Here is a 26,110-nt window from a genome sequence, read left to right as displayed (position 1 = left end):
ATAATTTCATTAATTATAATTTTATTTGGCTATAACTCTGAAACCAATGAAAATAAGTACCGCTTATGAATCATTGAAAAGCTCTCAATGAGGACTTATTACTGCAGTTAAGAAAAAATTCAATATCCAAAACTTTTGTCATTTTGTGCTTTTTTGGACACTTTTGGTTCAGGCGATTGCAATCAAAAGGGGAGGTGCACAACTAGATGTTACAACAGTCCTAAATCCAAAATTTCAACATCCTACGGCTAATAGTTCATGAGTTTTGCGAGATATATACGTAATACGTACATACAGACGTCACGCTGAAACTAGTCAAAATAAATTCAGGGATCCTCAAAATGGATATTTCCGTTGGAATCTGAAAACTGAAATTTTTCCTGATCACAATGATTCCTTTACTTCCTACAAGGAAGTAAAAATCATAAATTTACATCTAATTACAAATATAATTAGAATAAAATTATGATTCATCTAATTAAAGAAAAGTTTAATTAAAAATTAACCGCTCATCTAATTTACAATTAAAAAATTATATATTTATGTATTCTCTTCTTCTTCATCTTCTCTAATTAAATTACAAATCTAATTAGAATTAAAACATTGTTCTTTCAATGAAAAAAAAAAATTATAATTAACAATTAATTATAAAAAAAAAAGAATATTAACAATTGCTCGGAAACTAACTTCAACTAAGATCACGAATAGTGTACCGCTGTCCTACAAGCATCACTAATCACACAATAAAAATAATAATAGTAATGGTTGTTTCATCAATTATATTATTACTATTATTATTAACGATAAGAATTATCTACCGGCAATTCTTACCGCTAGACAATTCTTATCTAGCGGATAAGATTCCCCTTAATTTCATCAGTAAAATCTTTAATTAATATAATTTGAATTCAAATTACTCACACAATACAGCACAAAACATTACAAGAAAAATACACTTATATCTTAGATGACACTTAAAATTATATAAAATATTTAATAAAGATGGTATCAGAAATAACAATAAATAAAAGATTTAAAATAAATACAGATTAATTTAAAAAAATTAATAAATTTCTGTAAAAGGTTGAATAATTGTAAATAAAGGTAATTTTTAATAAATGTCTCGATCTAAATTTGACTCTACTTTGAGATAATAATTTCATACAATGTTTGTAATATATTTTATAATAAAAGTAAAATAACAATGGCGAAATTCCCGCTTTTAAATAAATAAAAACGACTTTATCAAACATTTTTGTTTTGTGTGTCTGAAATATTTGATAGCAACTTAATAAAATTAGTTGGAGTTTGGGTTTTTTAAAGATTTCTTCCCATGTAAATTAAAATAATATGATACCGTGTACATAAATTATCTGTCTCAGATAAAGGGGGTACATTATATTGGATTATATATTTTTTTATTTTGGAGAAAATATTTATAAGATTAGAAAGTCAATATCCCGTTTTTGTGACGTGTTCACTATACTTTCCCGGTTAATATAATTTTTCTAGTTCACTGGGAAAGTAAGTTTTCTTCCTAATGGTTATGTGATAATCAATATTTTTCCTTTAAATAGAAATATTATTTATTATACGTTTTATCGGGAACAGTATTTCATTTCGGCTTAAGACCTAACAATAATAAAGACGTAATTTGTCTAAATATCAACTTGTTTTGATATTAGAACGTATCGCTTATAAGACTGTCTGATACAGAGTAATTAGTTCTCCGATGCGCATTGCCTGCTGCGTTCAGCCTGCCTACTGCTGCTGCTGCGCGGACATGTTACAACAGGCACGAAACGTTGTTAGCTGTGCGTTGTCAGTTCGTTTATTGTACGTTTAGAGCTTCTGTCGTTACCAGTATGTATAAAAAATATTAAATTTGTTGTAACTAAATAATATTTTTTGTGATTGTTTAATTGTATTTTGTGTGAGTTTCTGTGTATACATGCAAAAACTAATCTTTTGGAGTATTTTATGCTAAGGTCAGCGTTATGTATTATTAATAAAACAGTAATTTAAAAGCGGTTACCTATTTTGTTTAATATTAAGTATCTGCTTGCGTAGTCGTTTTGTTACATTATATTAATTTTATATTAAATTTGGATTTACATCGTAATTTAATCGTTCAATACGAACTGGTGTTCGAATTTGGAGTAAATATTTAATACCGGTATTAAAATTATTAGTATTTGTGATATGTTAAATTTATAATTCATTGTATGTAACGGTAATTTTGTTTTTGGGTTATGTATAGCAGATTATGTCCAAATCTAACCTAACCACTAACATAACGTTTCCACGGCTTAAAGTTCTGGACCTACTCAGTTATACAAGGGCTATGTTTTTTTTTTAGTTTTATATTATAATATTTAATTAGCAAAAAATGAGAAGATATGTAAAAATATTTGTCTAACATTAAATGAATTTGGACCCAAATATTTGAAGAGTAATGATTAGGTTTTTATAATCTTTGTAGAATTTATTGATTAAACGAATCGACTAGTTCTTTCTCGAAATAAAAATGGTTTTGATGAAAACATAAGCATGAATTTTACAGCTTATATAAAAATCGATATCCCACACCACTAAGTTTGTAAATTTCAGTGCGAATCCCAAATGGGGTTTTCAGAGTTCGGCCGATAGGTGGGTGATAGAGCCCCCATTTTGTGAAGGTAATATCTATGGGCACAACGAGAAGCCAATAAAAAAACTGTATCCAAAATCACCCTTTTTTACCCCTATAACTTTTCAAAATTAAAACCGTTTTTAAGGGTGGGGATGACATTTTTGTAAATATTGTATTCAATTTTATTACGTTTTTAAATAATTGATTTATTATTTTTTAGTTTTATAACACACCGTTTTTGATGCTTGAAACAAGGACAACAGTAAATACTGGTTACTACACATCACATTACTCAGCTTACGCACTTTACAATTTAAAAGGAATCCTGTTTAAAACCGGTATGTAAAATTAAAATGTATTTGCATTTTTTATTAGTATTATTTTAGATAGCATTATTTATTTATTATTAGGGTAATTTTATACAGTTAGGTCTCGATTCTGATTTTGATGAAATTTGGAATATATCTTACTTTATACGAAAGTTATTCGTTACAATTAAAATTATTCATCGGAAACGCCTTTCATCCGAGTCACATCGCTCTTACACACTACGCTCGGACAGTATTCGCGCCCAAAATTTCGTTATTTTGCACAACACTTTGTACATTTAATATAGTTTTGCACTTACTACACTTGTAGTATAAATTATTTTCAAACTAAAAATTCTGGTTTCAATGAAATTAAGTTAAAAATTAGAATAGATTTATTAAGAACAAATTAGGTTATGCTTAACCCACCGGGTTGTTCTAGTGGTGAACGCTCCTTCCCAAATCAGTTGATTTGGAAGTCCAGAGTTCCAGCGTTCAACTCGTAGTAAAGGCGGTTACTTTATATGGATTTGAATATTAGATCGTGGATGCCGGTGTTTTTTGGTGTTTGGGGTTCAATTAACCACACATCACAGGAATCATCCAACTGAGACTGTATAGGACTACACTTCATTTAAAATCATACATATCATATTCATTCGTCATCTGAAATAATACCTGAACGGTAATTCCTGGAGGCAAAACAGGAAAAAGAAAGAAGTTAGGTTATATGCTTAAGGTGTGCGTTTTGGTAAATGTGCTATATACATTATTTCCCGCATAAATAATATGGTTTAAATGAAATTGAATTGAGTTTAGTTAGGATTAGGTGAAGGTTAAGATTACCCGCCGGGTTGGTCTAGCGGTAAACGCGTCTTCGCAAATCAGCTGATTTCGAAGTGGAGATGTTCAAATCCTAGTAAAGGCAGTTAGTTACTTTTTGTACGGATTCGAATACTAGCTCGTGGATACCGGTGTTCTGTTGTGGTTGGGTTTCAATTAAGCACACATCTCAAAAATGGTTAACCTGAGATTGTACAAGAACTACACTTAACTTACACTTATTCTAACTAATTCTCCGAAGTAATACCTTACTGTGATTCCCAGAGACTAAACCGGAAAAAAAAGGTTATGATTAGGTTCGATTGGTTTATACATAATTTATAAATTTTACAGAAACTTAATGATTTATCTGATAGTCGCAATTCAAGAATTCTAATTAATTTAACCTTATTCAAACTAAAGATTTTACTCAGAAAATAATGTATATAACATGTCATAGTGCAAAATAACAAAATTTTGCCTGACGGTACTGTGTAACTTATGGACATTATTTTTTTGAAACTTATCGAGACTTGTTCAGATGACAGTACTTATATGGAGAGAGGTTAAGTTAAGATTAAGTTTAATGTGAGAGTTAGAATTCTGTATGGAAGAGTAGGGATAAATCCCTACTCTTCCATACAGAATTCTCTCTCCTGGTAATTACCAGGTTATCGCAATACTTAATACATTCGTTCTCAAAGTGGGTAATAACGCTTACTTGTAGGCGTTGGTGGCTATCGTGGTGAGTGGGGGGGGGGGTTGTCGGTAGAAGGGCCACAGAAATTTGGGGGTGTTTAGGCCGTCTAGAAAGGCGGTGGCCGATTAAAAAAAAAATACATATTTTCCTGATATTTCAAAATAAAATTAAATACCTACTACACTAGTACAAAAAATGAAAAAAAATAATTGCAATTGCTGTTTTTAAGAGCGCATTTTAAAAAACAGCAATTGCAATTATTGTTTTTAAAAATTTTGGGGGTGCAAGAAAATTTTTGATTCTCAAAATGGGCGGTGAGCGAAAACGTTTGAGAATCAATTACTTAACCGTGCCTCGTAGGACGCTTGACATAATTTATCGCGGAAATATAATCCCTATAGAGAAAGACTGTACACATGTTCCATCCTACCAGTCATCTGTATGACGGATTATCACCTTCCACAGAGCGCCGTCAATCATCTTCAACGGCTGATTCTGAGTCAGACGCTTTACTACTATTAAGGTTATATTTTACGTTGTATTCCTCTCTCCAAAAATCTCTAACCTTACCTCTCGATATATCTTTAAGCTTAATTCTAACTGTAACCTTAACTTTAACTCTAGCTTTAACCGTAATCCAATCTTTCTTCCCAATAGAAATTAGAATCTGAAGAGGTCGCTATAACTCACAAAACTGATGCTAATTGACTAGAGTACTGATAACGCGGCGCGTCCTTTGACCTTACACTGATCACACGTTGTCCGAACTACTTTCCTACATTAGATGTTTTGTTTTCCTGATCTTAAGCGTATCTGCTGTGGTATACTAACGTATGAAAAAAGTTTAAGTTGATAAAGTAATTGCTCAAAATTGGCGCCAATATATTAAGAAACGTATTTTCTTCAACATAGATAGCAAACGAACCTCAAATTAAACAACCTAACAAGTCTCAGCGCGCTCTGTTAGGATGGCCTCCGTTTAATTAGAATGTACTTAATTACTATTAATATGTCTATTCCTGTATTAATTTACTTTAAAATGAATTGTTTATCCTGTTTTTCCTTCAAATTTAATTTTCTTTTACTTCTCAAACTTCTTGGATTACTTTTCTTTTATTTTAGAGACCAGAAGAAAAAAAAAATTAATCATTAATTTAATCTCAACTTACGCCTATGTGAATGTGTAAATGTCTTTTAATTTTTCTGGTATGTTCATCAAAATTTTCGATAAAAGAGATGTGAATAATAGTTAAAATTATTTTTATGTAAATATTTTAAAATGAACAGATAATGTATCTATAACTACTGCTAGAAAATGATTGGAAAGTGTACAACAGGTATTACAAAATATTGGAAAATGGTTAAAATTGTTCCACTTTTAGTAATTCAGCAGATAGTCTACCTCCTCTATATAATATTTCCATATATTACTGTCACCTATTTGCTATCTTTTAGCATCTATCGGCATTGTATTCTCTATTATAAAATGTTGACTCCTTTTTTCAATATTTACGTGAATATAGTTTTAAGCTGTTTTCAACTGGTGAAACACCTAAGTTATTGAATTAAAAAAAAAGAATGTATGTTTGGTGCGATTATTGTCAACTAAATTAAACATTGATATCTTTATAAATTGACTAGCGTACCCCGTCGCGATTTCGCCCACAATATAGATGTAGCTTCACTTGCAATTCTTTTTTAATAGCAAATTTATTTTTTTATAAATAAAAAATATTTAATCAACGGTATTATATTTAGATTTTCATTAAATCCTGATAAAACGGTAAATAAAAATTTTTATAGGAATATACGATAAACAATGATTTGTTGCCGAAAACTTAAATAATGGAAAACAAAAAAGGAAGAGAAGAAAATTGAACAATATTTGTTTGACCGATCCATTTTATGAATGAATTAAAATAGTTCAATATAAAAGTCCAATAAATATAAACAAAAAATTTATTACAATTCCAAATCTACAACCCATCGCGGCTTGCCCATGCTCTATGGTTACTTGCGCTTCCCGTCACACTCAGAGGGTCATGGCTCTGGGTCCCACTGGTTACCCGTTGGAAGTACGGGTAAAAATGTATTTTGCACGGTTCTTAGCGTTACCCGACAAACACACTAGGAGGTGACCGCAATTGGTTTCTCATTGTTAAAAAATCTTTTAGTTAGTTTTATTTTATGTCTTTTAGTCAAGTAACCGGAGGCAGGTGCAGGCAGTTGCATCGCAAATACAGTAACAGTGGTGTTTTGGTTGAACCACCGTCCTGTACATCGTTGTACCTCTTAAAATATCATAATTAAAAAAAAAAAAAAAAAAAAAAAAAAAACGAAAATGGTTTTAGATATTTATCTGAAGAGTATTTAAAAGCTACTGTCTAGTGATTATCTTGTTTAATATAGTGGTACATGGGAAAAATTTGCAATCATGTTCAATTTTACTTTTATTCACCCCTTTAAGATCGAATTTCGAAAAATTTTGAAATTGGTTTCTATATTCATACGAAAATTGCGTACACCAAAAATCAAGTTGATATTTTCATTTGTAACCCAGAAATTAAGAAAAAAAGGGTTTAAAACATACAAATTTCAAAAATCTAGAAATTGGTTTGTAGACATTCACATGAAGATTACATATACCAAAAATCAAGTTGATATCTTCATCTATTACCATGAAATTAAAATAATAGTAAATTTCATTCTCACACTATTATAACTCTTTAATCTCGAAATTTCAAAAATTCCCCTCTTAGTATACAATTACGCAGTAACAAGAATACCTATAAAAATGTTTTATCATTCTACCTTCAATAGTTTTTGCTGGGCGTTGTTGAATAAATCAGTCAGGACAAGTTACTTTATAGGTATAGACAATGCCATTTTGTCAATTGTTAATTAAGACCTCACTATTGTACTTACCTGCGACTTTCGCAAAACGGAATACACTTTAATCGTTTGTTACCGCATTCTCACTTCAAACTTTCTTGCACACTGATCTCGCATTTATAGCATATTGAACGGAAACTAACTCGCTGATCATTCAGTAATATCTTCTAGTCGATTACTTGATCTGTTATAACAGTAGCCGACTAACCCTTTTGTTCAAGCATAATTATTTTTATTGTCATATTTTATTGTTTACGTTTTTCTATACATTTTTTTTCTAAAAAAAAACTAAATTTTCATCAGGAAGAAATAGTGCTTATAAGAGGATGAAAATGTTACTCAATACTGGTATATTATTTTGTTGGATAATGGCTATTAAATTAATGTATTTATAAAATTATAACGGTAGTATAGGATTCAAGATTAATTAAGGATATTACTTTTTAACTGATCTCTCTGGGCGTAGCGCTTTCTGGGATAGGCTGCAGAAATTCGGCGTGGTGGACTCAGGAATGTGTCCGCAATGCGGGTAATCGGACGATGTACATCATTTTCTGCACGATTTTTCTCAGTATGAGTTGATATAATCGGAAAGTATCTGTCGGCTCGATATTATCGGGTCGGTGCTGGATTTCCATGTCAGTTGGCGAAACCAGGTCGAAAGAATAATTGTTGAGAAGTTTGTACAGTATTTGGCAGAAGAAAGGGTTGCCAAGGGCATTTCAGATGCCGCCAGGGCTTTCCCGCTTTCTTCTTTTATTTGTTTTGTAGTCGCTAAGTTTTTGTTGTTGGTTTGTTTTATAGTAATTGCGTGCTGAACTCACTACTTTAACTTTCGGGTAGGTAAAGGATTTCAGTTCCTTTCCGTATTTTGTTCACTCAGTCTTGTTTGAGAATAACGAAAGATGTGTTACGATGGGAATGTGACATATGATATTCGCATCGGTGGCATCCTGACTGAGAAAAGAACAAGGCTGAGAGATTTCTTTTGCCGAAGTTTTGAAGATAATCTCCGGTAAAGTCCAAAAGAGCTAGATTCAGAGGGGGTGGCGACCGCATCTTTTACATGATGGATGTGTTCCCATATGGGTCAGGATCACCAATAAAATTATAAATAAATTCAAAAACTAATCTAAGTAGTGTCTAGAAGTTTTACTCTACTATTGACGTTTTTTAATTTGGTTTTTTGTTGGGGGATTCTTTAACGTTTTTCTTTTTTTTTATTTCCTTTGCTTATCTCATTTTTTTTATTTAATTTTTCTTATTTTATGTTTAACTTTTATTTATTTTTTATTTATTTGCTTTATTTTTTTCTACATTTACAGGAAATGTTTTTTACTCGGTAAGCGACGGAGACAGTACGATTATCCAATAATATTTTTCTTAATATATTAGCTTATTTTAAGAATTATTTATTTTTAAAATATACTTTCATATGAATAAATATTAATAATCCGCAAATTAAAGGTAAAAAAAATACTCGTTTATTATACATAAATATAAACCTTTACGTTTAAATCTAAATATTAAAAGTAGCATCATAGAAATATAATACGATAATTTAATAATGCAAATTATATCCTAATTACAATGAATTACTTTGTTATTATTTTTTTAAATTTTTTGTTGTTGAGCGAATGAAAAAAAGACAATATAATTATTCTGGTAAATTATTTATTTTTTTATTTATATCAAACTGTATGAGCTTCCATTTTCCTAAACACAGCTTAACAAAATGCCTTTAAATTTGAACAAGGTCTTTCTCGTTTCATTCTTCAGAAAAACCAATCTTTCTGATCATTACTCTGTTAGTGATGGGCTTATTAGAACTGAACAAAAAGTAAATGATCTCGGGAGTCTTAGTGGACGACAAGCTTTATTTAAAAAAAGTGAATTGGATTGTCAGCAAAGCGAAGCGCAGGTGATTAAAAGCGTGATTAAATGACTTGAAGCGATTAGATTACAAGACCGTTTCAAACTCCAACTAGTGTCTAACATTTTACAGATTATTAATTCGCAGTGAACTAGAATATTCCACTATCATTCATAACAAACCTTGTAATTACACTGCAGAAAAAGTGTGAGTGTTCAGGATAATTTCTTAAATTGGTTCCGTCACAAATTTGGTTGGCAATAAAAGCATCTTTGATAACATTGGCATTTGCATGTGCTTTCGTTGTCCAGTAGAAGAGACTATTTTGATTGGTTTTTGTTTATAAAAATATTCACGGTCTTAATAGCATTCCTAGCAGTATTTCAATCGGAACTCTAGAACTAATTTCAGGAATTCCATTCCATTTAGTCGGCGGCTGGAAATTACATCTTCTACCGTCCGAAGCATGGCGATTGCAGAAAATTTGAAAATGAGGTGACTTTTTCCAATTTTTTACCGTGTACATATAGAATTTAAGGAAGACATTGTGTATTTGACATAGAAATCAAATACAATCACTTGACATAGAAATCAACATAATTTCACATGACCATTAATTTCGAAAAGTACCATATGTAACTTAATATTGATAAATTAATAAATGAACAAACAGGATTTGACAATGATATATTATATAAACAAATACTAAACAATAATTATAGAGTGAGTTGACCATACGATTCCCCTCCTATTTTACCACAACGGTAACATTCATTATGACATGACGTTAAGTCGACGAATCTTAACATACGACAACACTGTTATATATTTTACAAATTTTACGTAACAATTCTACTCACGACGACAAAGGTTTAGTTAATAAAAAAAAAAATTAAGTTCCTGAAGATGGAATTCGTCTCCGAAAGCGCTAGGACGCATTAACAGCTTGTTGATAAGTAGGTGTTATATTTTAATTATTAATTGTATAATCATACAATTAATTATCATGTTTGATAAAGTTATCATTATTAAATTGTTTTTTTATTTAATTTGGTCACCATTATTATCTTTGCCACCTTGTATTATAGTTGTTAACTAAGCATATCATGACTTCTGCTGTTCAATAAGATGTTTTTTTTTATGACAAAATGAATCTGTTTGTTTATTTACAGTTTTTATTGATAGACAATAAATTTTATTTCAGTTTATTTATTACAATTAGATTTCTGTCGGACAACATTTCTTAGAGAAAGGTTTTAATTTTCATAGTATGTTTATTCAATATTAGTTTATCACAGAATTCATCACCTTATGCTCGTCGACAGAATTTGTGTGTGTTTACTACAATGCAGTTAGGCGGCCCAATTGAATACCGATATGTAGAAATAGGCAGTATCGAATTCTTCAAAGAATCGAATACGAATTGAATATTCGGAGAAGATATTCAATAATTACTAGTCAAACACTTTTGATACGTCCCGATACGAGTAAGAAAAAAAAAAGGTCAAATGCAATGTACTCGTTTGATTCGTTCTGATAGCGATCTGTACATTCGAACGCAGTACTCCAGCCAGTTCCATTTATCTTACAGTACTTAAGTAAAACCTAATCTTTGTCTTTGATGTATATAATAAGCTTAGGAAAGATTTGATAGGGAAGGTGAGATTAAGAAAAAGTAAAGAGAGATAAAAGAAGTAGATACGAGGGGAGTGGCAAGTTGGGTTGACTGCATTTTATATTTTTTAAGCTTGATTGTAGAAATAAAACGATATCATAACCGTAAAGATGAAAATTTAGATGAAATAATTCTTGCTGGCTGGTGGATTTAGAACTTTTTTTATAGATATCAAGGAAAATTTTAATTCTTTAAACGTGGAGATACCAGGAAAAGACAAGTATCGATAAATTGATGGGTCCTGTAAACTCGTATAAAGCAAAACTGGTTTATCGATATCATAGCAACAGATGGTATTATTTCTAAAGCATTTCCCAATTACTAAGTAAACGGTAGACGACAGTGAATTTAACTAGTCCTCATTGTTGAGCATCTACAAGGACTTGAAGAACAGTTTTAAAAGAAATTTCAGTAGTTTGCTGTCATCCAACTAATAGTGTTTGTTTTCACCAAATCGTTTCTTGCAAAAAAAATGTAATGTAAAGAACTAGAGGTAAAAATTTTGGATCTTTAGAAAAATATTCAGCTAAAATGCCATGTATTAGATAACAATTTCTAGAATTTAGAAACGGGAATTGAACGGGTACTTCCGTGTGTCTTCAATATGGGGGAGCAAGTAAGACCGTAGTCTCGGTGGGGGATCCCTTGGGGGGTCCTCTCATTAGAGGTATGGCGTATAATAAAACACCGGGTTCCGGCTACACGAGGAGAACTTTAGTTCCCGACGAGGTAGTTTGATGCGATGGCATCCTCTGGAGCTGAATAAATGCGTAATTGCGAATCCAGCTCCGTGCGGGGGCGGGGGGATAAACCAATGATGTGCTCAAAAAAAAAGAATATGTGAACAAATTTTCATAATTTATTTTCACTAGTTTTTGCTGCGTGTTGATACATGACCCAACTCACCACATTTTGTTTATATTTATTAAGATACATCATATGTCACATTAGTAAAACCTTCCTGCGTGCAAGTTTATGACCAAACGTTTTGATATTTTGAAGTTTCACGTTGATCAGTCTTATAATACCATCGATTTAAACTGAGGGGTAGTAAATTTTAATTTGAAGATAGTGTAAAACTCAAATAAACTATTATTATTATTTGATCATGGCGTTAAAGCAGATAAACGATTACAGCTAATAAAACATTGAAGTTAAAGAAACATGACATTAAATTAACTCTATTATCTGAAAATAGTGATTAATTTTTTTTTTATTGTAATTATTAAAAGAAAAAAATAATCATTGTTTTGATATTTTTTTACTTCATAGTAATTAATAGCAGTCAAATTTTAGTTTAGTCGTTACAAGTTAAAGAAGTGCACTTTATTTTGCTTGTACGTTTATCTTTTTTTTTCTTGATAAGAAATTGATTTTATGGTAGTATTATATCTCGGTTTATGACAAACGAAGTTATACAATATTATATGACGTGTTACTTATAAGTTAGAACGGATAGTATAAAAGTGAACGTCCAAATTTTTCTTTACTTATCGTTAACTCAGTCTGGTAGTAACATTTGTAATCTTGCTGCTGATTTCAACTTATTGAATTTTTTTCAGCTATAAAGCAAGCTAAGGATTGGTATTGTTAATTAATTTAATTTTGTTTTATATATAATTTGCTAATTATTTACGAACGTTTTTCTCAAGGGTAATAAATATTATGAAGTCAACGTATTTTATATCAGTGTTATTTTTGTGTGTTACATCACATGTTTTATCACATCCGTAAGTAATATTTTGTAAAATATTTATTGAATTTTTAAACTATTATTATATTTTAATAACATTTTTTGGATTAAATAATTAAGATAAAATACATAATTAAAATAACATATGGTAATTCATTTTTAGTAATTTTGTAAAACTAAAAAAAATTGTGTTGTTTTGAAACGAAACCAAAAAAAATAACTTCATAAGTGAAGCTCAAAATTCGATCCCAAATTTTTTAAATATTCTTTCTTTCCTTCAAGAATTTCAAGAACTTTACACGACCGATTTTTTCTTTTTTATATGAATGCTGTTTACCCAAGTAATGCAAAGATAATCAAAACCTTGGCTGCATTAAGTACCTAAGATTTGTTTATTAAACTGAAACGAAGAGGATGCATTTAGTAGCTCTCAAATTCTTCGATTTATGTAATCCTTATTAAATTTAGAAAGAGTTTTTATTATCTGAAGATTTGTTTTATATTTTTTTGAAATAAAAACCAAGATTAAATTATGAATTTTTTTATGTTTTTGTCTCGTTTTCACTTTTTACCTAACTATAAAAGAACAGGATATGGCTTGGGGATTAAACTTTTGCGTTCACTTTAGCAGACTTTTAAATGAAATACTAGACGAATATTGTCAAGAAAGCTTTAACCACACCTTAACAAAGATTATAAAAATATAATGTCAATTTTAGTTAAAACTGGTTGAAATACGTAAAATTAAATTTATCTAATTAATTGTTAATATAAAAAAAAATTGAAGAAAAAATTGTACAATCGTATTAATTTTATTTATTAATTATATGTTATATAATTAATTATATTAATTATAACGGAATATAGCGTCTTTTCGTGTAATAGCAATCTAACCAACAGCGTAATGTTTAAAAAATAATTTTCAATTTAGTTTTTCTCAATATATAATTAAATGGTGTAAATTATTTCTTTTATTATATTATTTTATTAATTAGTTTTTATGTTAGAAATTAAATAAGAATTCTGTATTACAGTTTAAACTCCCCTATAAATATTTAGTAACTTACATATCCAAAAAAATTACAATAAATTTTTAAACCGTACGGTAAGAGTCTTGCAGATAACAAAATGATCAAGTCCTAGTAAAGGATTTGAATGCTAGATGTTGGGTACCGGTGTTATTCGGCGGTTGGGTTTCAATTAACCACACATCTCAAGAATGATCGAACTAAGAGTGTACACTAAATTTATACTCATACATATCATCCTCATTCATTCTCTGAAGTAATACCTGAACGGTAATTCCCGGAGGATAAAGAGGAAAAAGAAAGATTACAAAATGAAAACCCACCGGGTTGTTGTAGTGGTGTACGCGTCTTCGCAAATGACAAAATTTTGCGTCATTTTGCGTCTTGCAGATAACAAAATGATCAAGTCCTAGTAAAGGATTTGAATGCTAGATGGTGGGTACCGGTGTTATTCGGCGGTTGGGTTTCAATTAACCACACATCTCAAGAATGATCGAACTAAGAGTGTACACTAAATTTATACTCATACATATCATCCTCATTCATTCTCTGAAGTAATACCTGAACGGTAATTCCCGGAGGATAAAGAGGAAAAAGAAAGATTACAAAATGAAAACCCACCGGGTTGTTGTAGTGGTGTACGCGTCTTCGCAAATGACAAAATTTTGCGTCATTTTGCGTCTTGCAGATAACAAAATGATCAAGTCCTAGTAAAGGATTTGAATGCTAGATGGTGGGTACCGGTGTTATTCGGCGGTTGGGTTTCAATTAACCACACATCTCAAGAATGATCGAACTAAGAGTGTACACTAAATTTATACTCATACATATTATCCTCATTCATTCTCTGAAGTAATACCTGAACGGTAATTCCCGGAGGATAAAGAGGAAAAAGAAAGATTACAAAATGAAAACCCACCGGGTTGTTGTAGTGGTGTACGCGTCTTCGCAAATGACAAAATTTTGCGTCATTTTGCGTCTTGCAGATAACAAAATGATGAAGTCCTAGTAAAGGATTTGAATGCTAGATGTTGGGTACCGGTGTTATTCGGCGGTTGGGTTTCAATTAACCACACATCTCAAGAATGATCGAACTAAGAGTGTACACTTAATTTATACTCATACATATCATCCTCATTCATTCTCTGAAGTAATACCTGAACGGTAATTCCCGGAGGATAAAGAGGAAAAAGAAAGATTACAAAATGAAAACCCACCGGGTTGTCGTAGTGGTGTACGCGTCTTCGCAAATGAGCTGACTTCGAAGTCAAAAGTCGAAGTCTAGCGTTCAAATTCTACTAAAAGCTTTTATACGGATTTTAAAGTTACTTTTATACGGATTTGAATACTAGATTGTGGATACCGGTATTCATTAGCGGTTGGGTTTCAATTAAACACACATCTCAGGAACGATCGAACTAAGACTGTACAAAACTACACTTCATCTACACTACTCATACATATCATCCTCATTCATCCTCTTAAACAGTAAGAAACTACATTTCTGTTATCAAATTCTGATTTTAAATTAGAATTTTGTTTATGTTAAATATATAAATAATAGATATACAACATTAGATAATAAAAAATGTTGAAGCGTTCCATATAATTTGGCAAAAAATAGGAAAATTTGTTACAAAACTCTTACCGGCTCGATTTCATTTATTAAACAAATTCATATAATTCGCAGGATAGCATAAAGTCATTACCACAATTTTGATTAAATTTGACAATTATAATTTTGCTATCACAAATTTAACATCTATTAGCGTTTATATGACATGTTGACTTATTAGTGATTCAACATCTTTTCTGCAATTACATCTTTGTTTTGAAAGTAATTTTCACCTTATATTTCACTACAACTCGTATTTTCTTTTAAGTTTTCAACATTATTTTAAGGTTTTCACTTTTCAACGTGATGAAAATTCGATTTATTTCATTGAATGCATGATTTAACGCAATATTTTAACTAAAGGATATAAATAGAAAAAAAATCAAACAAATGCGTTTTACATTACTTTCTTTCATATTCTGATTTTTTTTTTAGAAACGGTAAATAAGATTACTTATTTACTTAGTCTTCGTTAATTACCGTATCTATTATATATAAAAATACAATTTAGCGTAGTTTCTTTGACGTTCTGAAAGTATTATGATAAATAAAATGATATCTAATATGTATCACATTTACAATTATTATACGTTGTTTAATAAATGAAATCGGACCGGTAAGAGTTTTATAACAATTTTTTTTCTTATATGGAACGATTAAACTTTTTTATTATCTATTATTGTATATCTATTGTTTATTACATATATTTAACATGTATTTTTTTTATAGAAAATTCTAAATTGATAACATATGTTGATGATAGAAATGTAGTCTCTCACCTTTTTTATATCCGTATCATTCTGTTTCCTCTTTTTGTTTCCTTTCCTTTTTTCTGTTTAGCCTCCGGTAATTACCGTGCGGATATTACTTCAGAGGATGGATGAAGATGATATGTATGAGTATAAATGAAGTGTAGTTTTGTCCAGTTTCAGTTCGTCCATTCCTGAGATGTTTGGTTAATTGAAACTCAGCCACCAAAGTACACCGGTATCCACAATCTAATATTCAAATCCGTATAAAAGTAATTGCCTTAACTAGGACTTGAACGCTGAAACTCTTGACTTCCAAATAAACTGATTGATTTGGAAGACGCGTTCACCAGTAGAACAACCCGGTGACTTATCATTCTGTTTTCTGCGAAATTCTTACCGTACTAATTAAATTAATAATATTAAATTATATTATTATATAAAGAATAATTAAGAATATTATTACTATACTTTTATATTATTACTATATTATTTACTATACTTCGGTGGAGAAACCGCTTCACTCCTCGCTAATTTTAGTAACCCTGGTGTTCTTCTGACGGTTCACTCGGCTCCGTACGATACACATAGTTCCTGTCGGCATAATTCGGCTCTTTACATTTCGCTCGACTCCTTTCGTAAGCACTCGGCTCCTGACGATTCAGCAGCTCCGTACACAGCTTCTTAAGGATGCACTCGGCTCCTGTCGGCATCACTCGGCTCTTTACATTTCACTCGGCTCTTTTCGGATGCACTCGGCTCCTGACCATTCAGGATCATTTTGTTACCTTCTTTTTCGTGTTTAGCCTCCGGTAATTAGTGTTCAGATAATACTTCAGAGGATGAATGAGGATGATATATATGAGTGTGAATGAAGTGTGTAGTCTTGTCCAGTCTCAGTTCGACCATTTCTGAGATGTTTAGTTAATTGAAACCCAACCACCAAAGAACACCGGTATCCACGATCTAGTATTCAAGTCCGTGTAAAAATAGCTGGCTTTAATAGGACTTGAACGCTAGAACTCTCGACTTCCAAATCAGCTGATTTGGGAAGACGCGTTCACCACTAGACCAACACGTTGAGTTAACATTTTGTTACCTAGCAGACTATTACCGTACGGTTTACAATTTAATTGTAATTTTTTTCTGAATATCACTGCGTTTTCTGAGATTTTTTTTTATGAATTAAAAACGGATTTATTATTAACATTTATTGCCTTTCTAGAATAAACAAATATATATTTTTTGAATTTCTCTGCTATTTTTTTTTTTTTTTTTGATAGTCTTATTCACTTCATACCATATTTTTCCTTTTTTAATAAAACTATTTTAATGTCCTTCACGAATTGAAGATCTGTGATGTAATATTGCCCTTATTGCTTTCTAAGTGTAGCTTCGATTTTATCGTATCCGTGGAAATTTTTGTTGTATTATAATTAAATGATTATTTTTCTCCATCAATTAGTTGAAATAGTTTTAATTGTAGAATAAAAATTTTTCGTACGCTGCCTAGTTCTATCAAGTGCTGCTACCTAGCGGCACGATTAGTACCACATTTTTGCTTCAGTACTTTCATTTACATAAAAGAAATTAGTATCAAAACAAGCTGTAGTTTCTTTTAAATTTTATTTATTCAAGTACATTGTCATTCAAGTGTTTGTTTGCTTCCTAGTACTATAAAATATTGCTACCTAGCGGTACAATTCCTAAAGCCACCTTTTTGAGGAAAAAATGACATATTCCATTTGATGAACCTATTCCATTCAAATGGAAGAAAAAACTTTGTCTAACAAAATTCGAGGTTTTTTTAAAAGTATTCTTTATTACAAATCTAACTGAACTGAAATATAATGTTTTCATGCCTGTTTTTTTTTTGTTCATTTTCGTTTCAGTTTTAGGTTAGGTCATATTTAGAACTGCAAACATAGTTCGTTGACTTCGCCGTGTCGTACAGTTCTTCTGCGGACTCTTACCGGCGAAGTTCGAACGAACTTCATGATAATGTTCCCTATGTCAATCGTACTATGACAATAATCAATTGAGGAAATAAGTCTTTAAAAGAAGTTTGAATTCATTTGCTCCATCTTTGATCACTAGCCGATCAGGGCTCCACCTACTGGATCTCACGTACCTTCATTATCATCATGCTCATGAAATAACAATTTAAGAGCAAACGTCGACTCGAAACTGAGTCATCTGAAGCCTGCCAGTTTCAGATTAATCGGTTGTCATCTTAAAATTAGTTGTTGTAGCTGTTACTTGTCTTTAGTAAGGTAATAAGTAATTTGCACGGATCGTAGCGTTAGTTGAAAAATGTCATGAGCGGATAACCTTACTTCGGTTTTCATTTAATATGTAAACCGAAGTAAGGTTTTATTTATGTATTATTTTTTAAATATTTTATAGTGAAGTAACCCGAGGTAGGTGCAATCAATAGAGTCAGGGGCACAGTAAGAAGAGCTGTGTTTTTCAGACGACGTGTCAGATACTGTCGCATTTTTAAAGCTATTTTTACCGATAATCAAAAGAGATATCGCAAATAGCACACACACACCTTTTTGTAGAAAATTTAATATTAAATAATAATTTATCTCCAAATTTGACTTGACCAATGGTTTGGCTATATTAAATTTGAATATCACCTAGGAACGTAATCCGTTTGATACCCCAAGCCCATAAACTAGCCATCATTTTGAAATAGTAAAACATTTCGTAACAGCAATAGTCCTATATTCTTTCCAGATATAAAAACTATCTTCTTCAGTTTCAGTCCAATTGGTTGAGTACTTTTGCATAAGATTAACAGACTCACAGTCACCACTAGATTTATATATATACATATATCAGATAAAAATTATACGTAACTTTGTCCCGTGCATGTTCACTTGAAGAGGTAAGTGCAGTTAAAATATCCAAGCAGTTACATCAAAAATAATTTTTCAAAAGGTTTTGTGTTTTTCGAAGAAGATTTACTCTTGACGAGTAAACTGCTGAAATTTGTTGGCACGGGTCCACTAGGTATTACGTGTTATTTCATATCCAAGGGTATATAAGCAGATGATCTGGTCAGCATCATGTATAATCGTTTTTATATTGTATGTCATCAGTAAAATTATAAAAATAAATTATCTATTACAGTTAAATTGTCTAGAGAATCATTTGCAGGTATTTTATTTTAATTCTAATTCGTCTGTACTGAATTTTTACCATTTAAGTTATGAATTATAAGCAGCTTATTCTTAATTGTAAATGGATATTAATAAGATGGTTATAAATAATATCTTATTATTGAACCTTTTTTCAATAATCGATTTCAATAAAGTGATCCAGAACCTAAGGTTTCTTATCACGAGAGCTGATTGGTCGAGAGCCTCAGTATATTTTTTCACCAGATCGAGCACCACCTTCCACTCACCCCCCAATTAGAAATCCAAAAATTTTTTAATTTTAAAAAAGGGCGTAACTCGATAACGGTGCGTCCTAGCCCAACTCTAACGCGATTTTGACGAAAGGGTACTTTCCAATTTTTTGAATTCGATTGCCGGTATTATCATCCGCCCAAGTCCACCCGTTCCCGAGATACGCCCTTTTCACAACAGTTTCTTGAAATTGGCGCTTAAATAAAATGAAAATATGTTTTTGCCACTATGATTAACCGAGTGGTAAAAACACATTTTCATTTTATTTAAGCACCAAATTTAATAAAATCTTGCGAAAAGGGCGTATCTCGAGCACGGGTGGACTTCGGCGGATGAAATCACCGACAATCGATTCAATAAATGGAAAGTACCCTTCCGACTAATTCTTTCAAAATCGCGTTAGAATTGGGCTAGGACGCACCGTTTTCGAGTTACGCCCTTTTTTAAAATATTAAAAGTTTTGGATTTTTTAAAATTGGCGGCTGAGTGGAAGGAGGCGCTCGATCTGGTGAAAAAATATTCTGAGGTTCTCGACCAATCAGCGCTCGTGAAAAGAAATCTTAGGTTCTGGATCAGTTTATTGAAATCGATTATTGAAGAAAGGTTCTCAACCAATCAGCGCTCGGGGAAGAAACCTCAGGTTCTGGATCACTTTATTGAAATTGATTATTGAAAAAGGTTCTCGACCAATCCGCGGGCGTGAGAAGAAACCTTAGGTTCTGGATCAATTTATTGAAAGCAATGTTTGATCTATTATTGGGGAAAAAAACAGAGTCCCGTTTTGGTATGCTTTTTGCAAAAGATAGACGCTTGCATGGAGAGAATTTAACTGAAAAGTGGCAGTGCTCTGTGCGAGAAGAAACCTCGGGTTCTGGATCAGTGACCGTTGACCGAGTGATCCAGAACCCGAGGTTATCATACTACTGTAATAAGCCCTCATTGAGAGCTTTTCAACGATTTATCACAAGTGGCACTTATTTTAATTGGTTTCAAAATTATAATCAAATGAAATTTTAATTAATAAAATATTTGGATCGTATAAGGGGAAGGCACGTCGGTTCGAATCAGTCTTCATCTCCTTTTTTTAATTTTTATTTTAATATATTGATTTATTAATAATTTATTAATCTTTGTAAAAAACGTTGTTACGGTAAATAATAATTCAATATAACAAAATAAAAAAAAAAAAAATGAAAAAATATCAGAAGTTATTAATGAAATAAAATTTTATGTATTTTTCATTAAAAAAAAAAAAAAATGTTTATGTAATTTAATAGGCGTAAGGAAGTCACACTTTCCGCATCAGATTTTTTTAATCAATCAGAATTATTTTATTTTAATTATTTCGTTTTGTCCTTATTTTAGATTCTTTTTTGTTATAAATTCAGAAAATTACAAGTTTTATTCGTTCTATAAATAAGCTGAAAAATAATTTTTTTGTCTATGTTGCATTTCTTAGTCGCGTATAATTAGCTAATTATTAACCTCAATAAATTAGGGTAATTTTATTTTAATTCAAGAAACCTCGGGAAAATTATATTGGTTTTTAACAATCAACTAAATTATAATATTTTTATTAACATTCAATATTATATGTTTTTGAATAAAAAATTAGTCTAGAGAAGATTTTTTTTTTGTGATATGTAACCTTATTTCATCCAATTTATCAAAAATTCCATGAATAAATATGCAAAATATTTAGCTTCAAAACTCAGGATGATTGTGCAAAACAATGATTACATTTAATTAGTATCTCATTTTTACTTATACTTTTCTTATTAATCCCATTTCTGCGACAACTTATTAACATTTCACACATTCCAGGAGATTCCATCTGTTCAAATGTTGAGTAACATATGGATATTTCTATAAATTCATGTTTTTACCGAATTGGATAAATACTAGTTTCTTTCTTTCTATTCAAATATCATCACTAAAATAGAAGTTTGTCATATTTTAATGTATACCACATTAATACATATAAAACCTGAATTTCATTTGAAAATAAATAAATTGTATATGAAATAGATACTCCACCACGCGTATTGCATTTAAATCAGGTTAAAGCATTTAGCAAGATGAACAGAAAGACATAATGATTGTATTCATTTAAACGACTTTTTTTTTATTAAATCAAATATTATTAGAGTGTTTTTGGATGATCAGTTTTAAGTGGTCATTAATCATGGTCATTAAAAATGTATTGTGTTTTTCTATGGCCTTCATTTTTTTTGTGATCTTTTATTAAACGTTTTATATTAGTTATTACCTTGTTAAACTGTGCTTAGTTAAACGTTTAATTTTTACTTATTTACCGTTAATTTAAATTTAAATTTGGTTTTAGTTACTGTAGTTACTCATATATTTTAGGTTATTAATTAGAAGAAATTTACCGATCTGCTTTTGTACGTTTTGAATATTTATATTCTCCAGAATTTATTTTTTAGGAGCAATTCCGATCACATGTATTCTCTAACTAGATCAGGTGGAAAAATTTCTGTTTTTTTTCTCTTTGTTACTATTACAGAAAATTCTTAGCTTTATTAATTTTACTTTCTTTATTTACTTCTTCTTGAAGGAAGTTTGAATTACTATCTGTGATGTGGAGGTAATCTAATAAAATAAATCATTGTTTATAGATTTTATAGAAGTAAATTATTCTGATTTGTTTTGCTTAATGAAACTCAACAATGATTGTCATTCAACATAAAATACTCTGTTATACATATCCCCCCCCGATTTGTGATTAATTATCTGATATTAGTGAATGATTATTTTTTATAAACTAAAATAAAAAATAACACAAAAATATAGGGTATACATATAATTTTAAGAAAAAAAACACATAAAAAGAAAAACAAATCATTAAACTGAAAAGTTACACGGTTTTTTTTGTCTTCTTCAGTCATTTGACTGGTTTGATGCAGCTCTCCAAGATTCCCTATCTAGTGCTAGTCGTTTCATTTCGGTATACCCCCTACATCCTACATTCCTAACAATTTGTTTTACATACCCAAACGTTGCCTGCCTGCATAATTTTTTCTATCTACCTGTCGCTACAATATTACAGCGACTATTTCAATATGCCTTAGTATGTGGCCTATAAGTCTGTCTCTTCTTTTAACTATATTTTTCCTAATACTTATTTCTTCATCGATTTACTACAGCACCTTTTCATTTGTCACTTAATCCACCCATCTGATTTTTACCATTCTCCTATAGCACCGCATTTCCACCCCCATGGTTTGATTTTGCTCATTCACGAATTCGAACGAGATTTTGGGTCTTTATATTTTATGTATCAATTTGAAAGTGATTGGCGTAAAATTACGGCAGTGAACGTGTCCACAAAAAATTGAAATATATATATATAAATAAACTTTTGAACTGACGGTGGTTTTGGGGTTGGGGGATCTGAACCGCGAAGATATATCGAAATTTTCCGGAAGTCGAATCATGGTACCCATTACAATTGGTAGCTTTCTTATGAAATCTACATAAAAAATTATTGTAATTTATATCAATATTTTCAAGTTTTTTGATATGGTGGTACCTTGTACGAAGACTTGCTATAGTCTTCCTACAAGTAGATGGATATAGGTTTTAATGATCCTTAACTATCACAAGTATTATTACAACGTAAAGAAGGAAATCCTTTGCAATTATAAAGAACGATATTCAATGAAATATACACTTTCGATGGTTTATAAATAATTTATTGTTCGATTATGAAGATGATTACTTCTATAATTTTACAAACTATTTCGAAAAGTTTACATCTGTATAAGTGTTTACAGCGTGAGTTACACGATGTATATTTAGACGGAAGTACAATTAATAACAAACTTGCGAAATTATATTCGTAAAGTCAACTTATCGACACATTGGGAAGGGACAAATAACGTTTGCATTTGTAAACCCCTTAAAAGTAATCAGAAGCCATTGGTTACCAAGTCCGGATTACTTTAACCAGTGTATCAAAGCTAGGTTTTTATCGGTTTGACGATCAATACAACCTCTTGGAATGTTCATTTAGATAATATTAAATTCCTACATCCCAGTAAGGCGTATTTGATTTTCTCTTACGATAATAAAGTTGTTAGTATCTGCGTTGACTTGAGGAATTAGCTGTTCACTTAATGTCTTAGCCTTTCTATTTATGTGAATATATAGATTTGGGAGTGTAATCAATTTTTTTTTATCTTAAATTGTTTATATTAAAAAAAACATTGCGAGTGAAGCTACATCTATATTGCGAGCGAAGTCGCGACGGAGTACGCTAGTAAAATTATAAACCTTTATAATGATACAAAACCGCTTAAGTAATCTAATCTTAAATTATATTAATACGTAACTTCCTCTTCTTGGATTTGGAGAAAAAAGTGTGTGACTAAATTATTAGATGAGGCCAAGATTCCTTAACATCAATCGTCAAGTCTAAATTTTAGTTTAGATATAGCCTAATTGTTCATTCATTGTTTATTATTAAAATTTCTTGTTAAATTTACTAAGAACTTTTATTGTAAAATGTTTTGTTTTATAAGTAAAATGTTTTGTTAGGCAAGATCCTAATTTTCCCGGAAATAGTCAATGGAATCATTACATAAAACAAGATACTACTTTACCTAGGAAGTGAGTATTTCTTTCATATTTTTTTACGTGTATTTTATGTTTGTATTTATTATTAGTATTTTGTCAGAACCTTAATGTATATCATAATAGAAGTTATTTAAATTAAAACAAAAATAAATTAATAATAATTCTATACATTTTGTTGATTCTGTAAATCATCAAAAACTGGATTTGTAATAATAATTAACGATAAAAAACAAAAGGTAAGTGAGTAACAATATTCTTTTATAGCGACTTGAAAAAAATGTCCACATAAAAAAAAAAAAAATAGTATTCTTTAACAGTATTTTTTTTTTAATTTGTAAACTTTTAGAAGGTGATATAAACTAAATAATCACCATTTTGCCCATCCGTAGTTGGATGTACTGATTTCAACGATTTTAATTCTTTTTTTATAGTTTTTATTCGGTTTTTTTGGAAAAATGTTTATTATTATTGCCGATCTCCGTGGCAAGGTAGTAGCGTCTCGACCTTTCATCCGGAGGTCCCGGGTGCAAATCCCTGTCAGTCTTGACATTTTTGACACGCTAAAAATGTAATTTATCATAAGTAACTGTTAGAGATCGTAACCCTGTTTTTATTGTACTCAAATATATAAATAATTTTATGTGACTATATATATAATTAAGTTATGCAGTGAAATTACAATACGTAATATTTACATGTAACATTTATACATAGATATAAGTAGCTACAATGGAAAAGAAAACTCAAAATAATTTGTGTAAACTAAAGCTTTGTATAACATATAGTTCACAATATCGCATCATATAGGATCGATGTAAGTTCCCTGTGACACACGATACACATCTAGCCTGTAGTCCAATTCCTTTCAAACAAGTACTTGTACAAAGCACTGTGCTGCAAACAGAATGATCGTAGATGGTCGGTGATAAGGGTGGCTGATACATGTGTTGTTTTGAAAAATTCCAGAGAAAAAAGTCACAGGTGGTAAGGTCGGGAAAACGTAGAGGCCAGCACAAACGAACGTGCTGGTCAGTACAAACGACGGATGGTTGTTAACTATTGTCAAGGCCATCCCACCCAATTAAGCTCTTTGCTAGTTACCTATTCCGTTCGCATCTTACAACTGAATGGAAACGGGGTGATGATCTCCCCTATTAAAAATTTAACTTTGTATACCGAGTTGCAGTTGTGGATTTCTTCGTACTTCGTCCGAAACTTCCTTTTCAGGCGTCACAGTTGTACCGTACTACTGGATGGCCAGTTAACTTTCGCTTACAGATGTATCACGTGGTTTAAAATCAGAACACTACATACGAATAATGGGCCAAACGGGTGAATTTTCAACAAACTTCCTTCCAAAATCACGTTCACTCTGATAACAGACTGACATTATGAAAATCAACACAGGAAAAATATTCTGTGTTCGTTCGCAGTCATTTTCTCCTACGGTCCTAACGACAAAATAAATTACTATACGAACATTACCGACCGTTGAACATTTTTTATATATCCTTTCCTTTGAAACTACTATCATGTATTTGAGTTTTAAAAACATGTTATCTGAGTTTATCATCACAAAGATTATTTGTAAAAAATTTGTAATTTTATAAAAGATTGAGCCTACATCACTCCCGGTAAAATAGAAAAAAAAATTCTAAGGATATGTGATGGCGAGAAGCGTGCAAATATTTACAGAATTTTCACATTTATATTAATATAAACTATAATTCAAAGAATTAAAATAAAACTAATTCAGAGAATACGAATGTCATAAATTAACAAAAAAACTCCAAAGGAATAAATAAAATCAGCTTTACATAAAGAAATTAATCTCCAAATATGATTTTCTGGGGTATTTAAACTGAAACTGTCCGACTACAAAGCGGTCCATTATTTGAACGTGACATAGATTAAAACCAAGACATATATAAAAAGGCTTGGGTAGCAAGAAAGATTCAACGTATGAAAATATTTTTAACCAGATACTTCAATTTACCAAAATTGATATCAACCCTTGATATTCTAGACATATGTAAGACTATTTTTTTAATACCCTCGACCATTTTGAAAAAACGCCCAAAATCATTATAAGATGAAGTAACTGA

The 26,110-nt window shown here is 30.7% G+C and overlaps 1 protein-coding gene across 1 annotated transcript in view; it reads left to right on the top strand.

The window, feature by feature from the left end:
• The window catches only part of LOC142332569 (uncharacterized), a 57,049-nt gene that overhangs the window by 16,653 nt on the left and 14,286 nt on the right, over positions 1 to 26,110 (top strand). Inside the window, exon 6 of the mRNA XM_075379058.1 lies at positions 2,853 to 2,970. Within this exon, the coding sequence (XP_075235173.1) occupies positions 2,853 to 2,970 (118 nt within the window). The remainder of the gene's footprint in view (positions 1 to 2,852; positions 2,971 to 26,110) is intronic.

This window comes from Lycorma delicatula, chromosome 11 (assembly GCF_047948215.1).
Source record: "Lycorma delicatula isolate Av1 chromosome 11, ASM4794821v1, whole genome shotgun sequence".
In the NCBI taxonomy this organism is placed as follows: Eukaryota; Metazoa; Arthropoda; class Insecta; order Hemiptera; family Fulgoridae; genus Lycorma; species Lycorma delicatula.
Note: the sequence above shows the minus strand (reverse complement) of the source record. Positions and strands in the feature narration are given on the sequence as shown.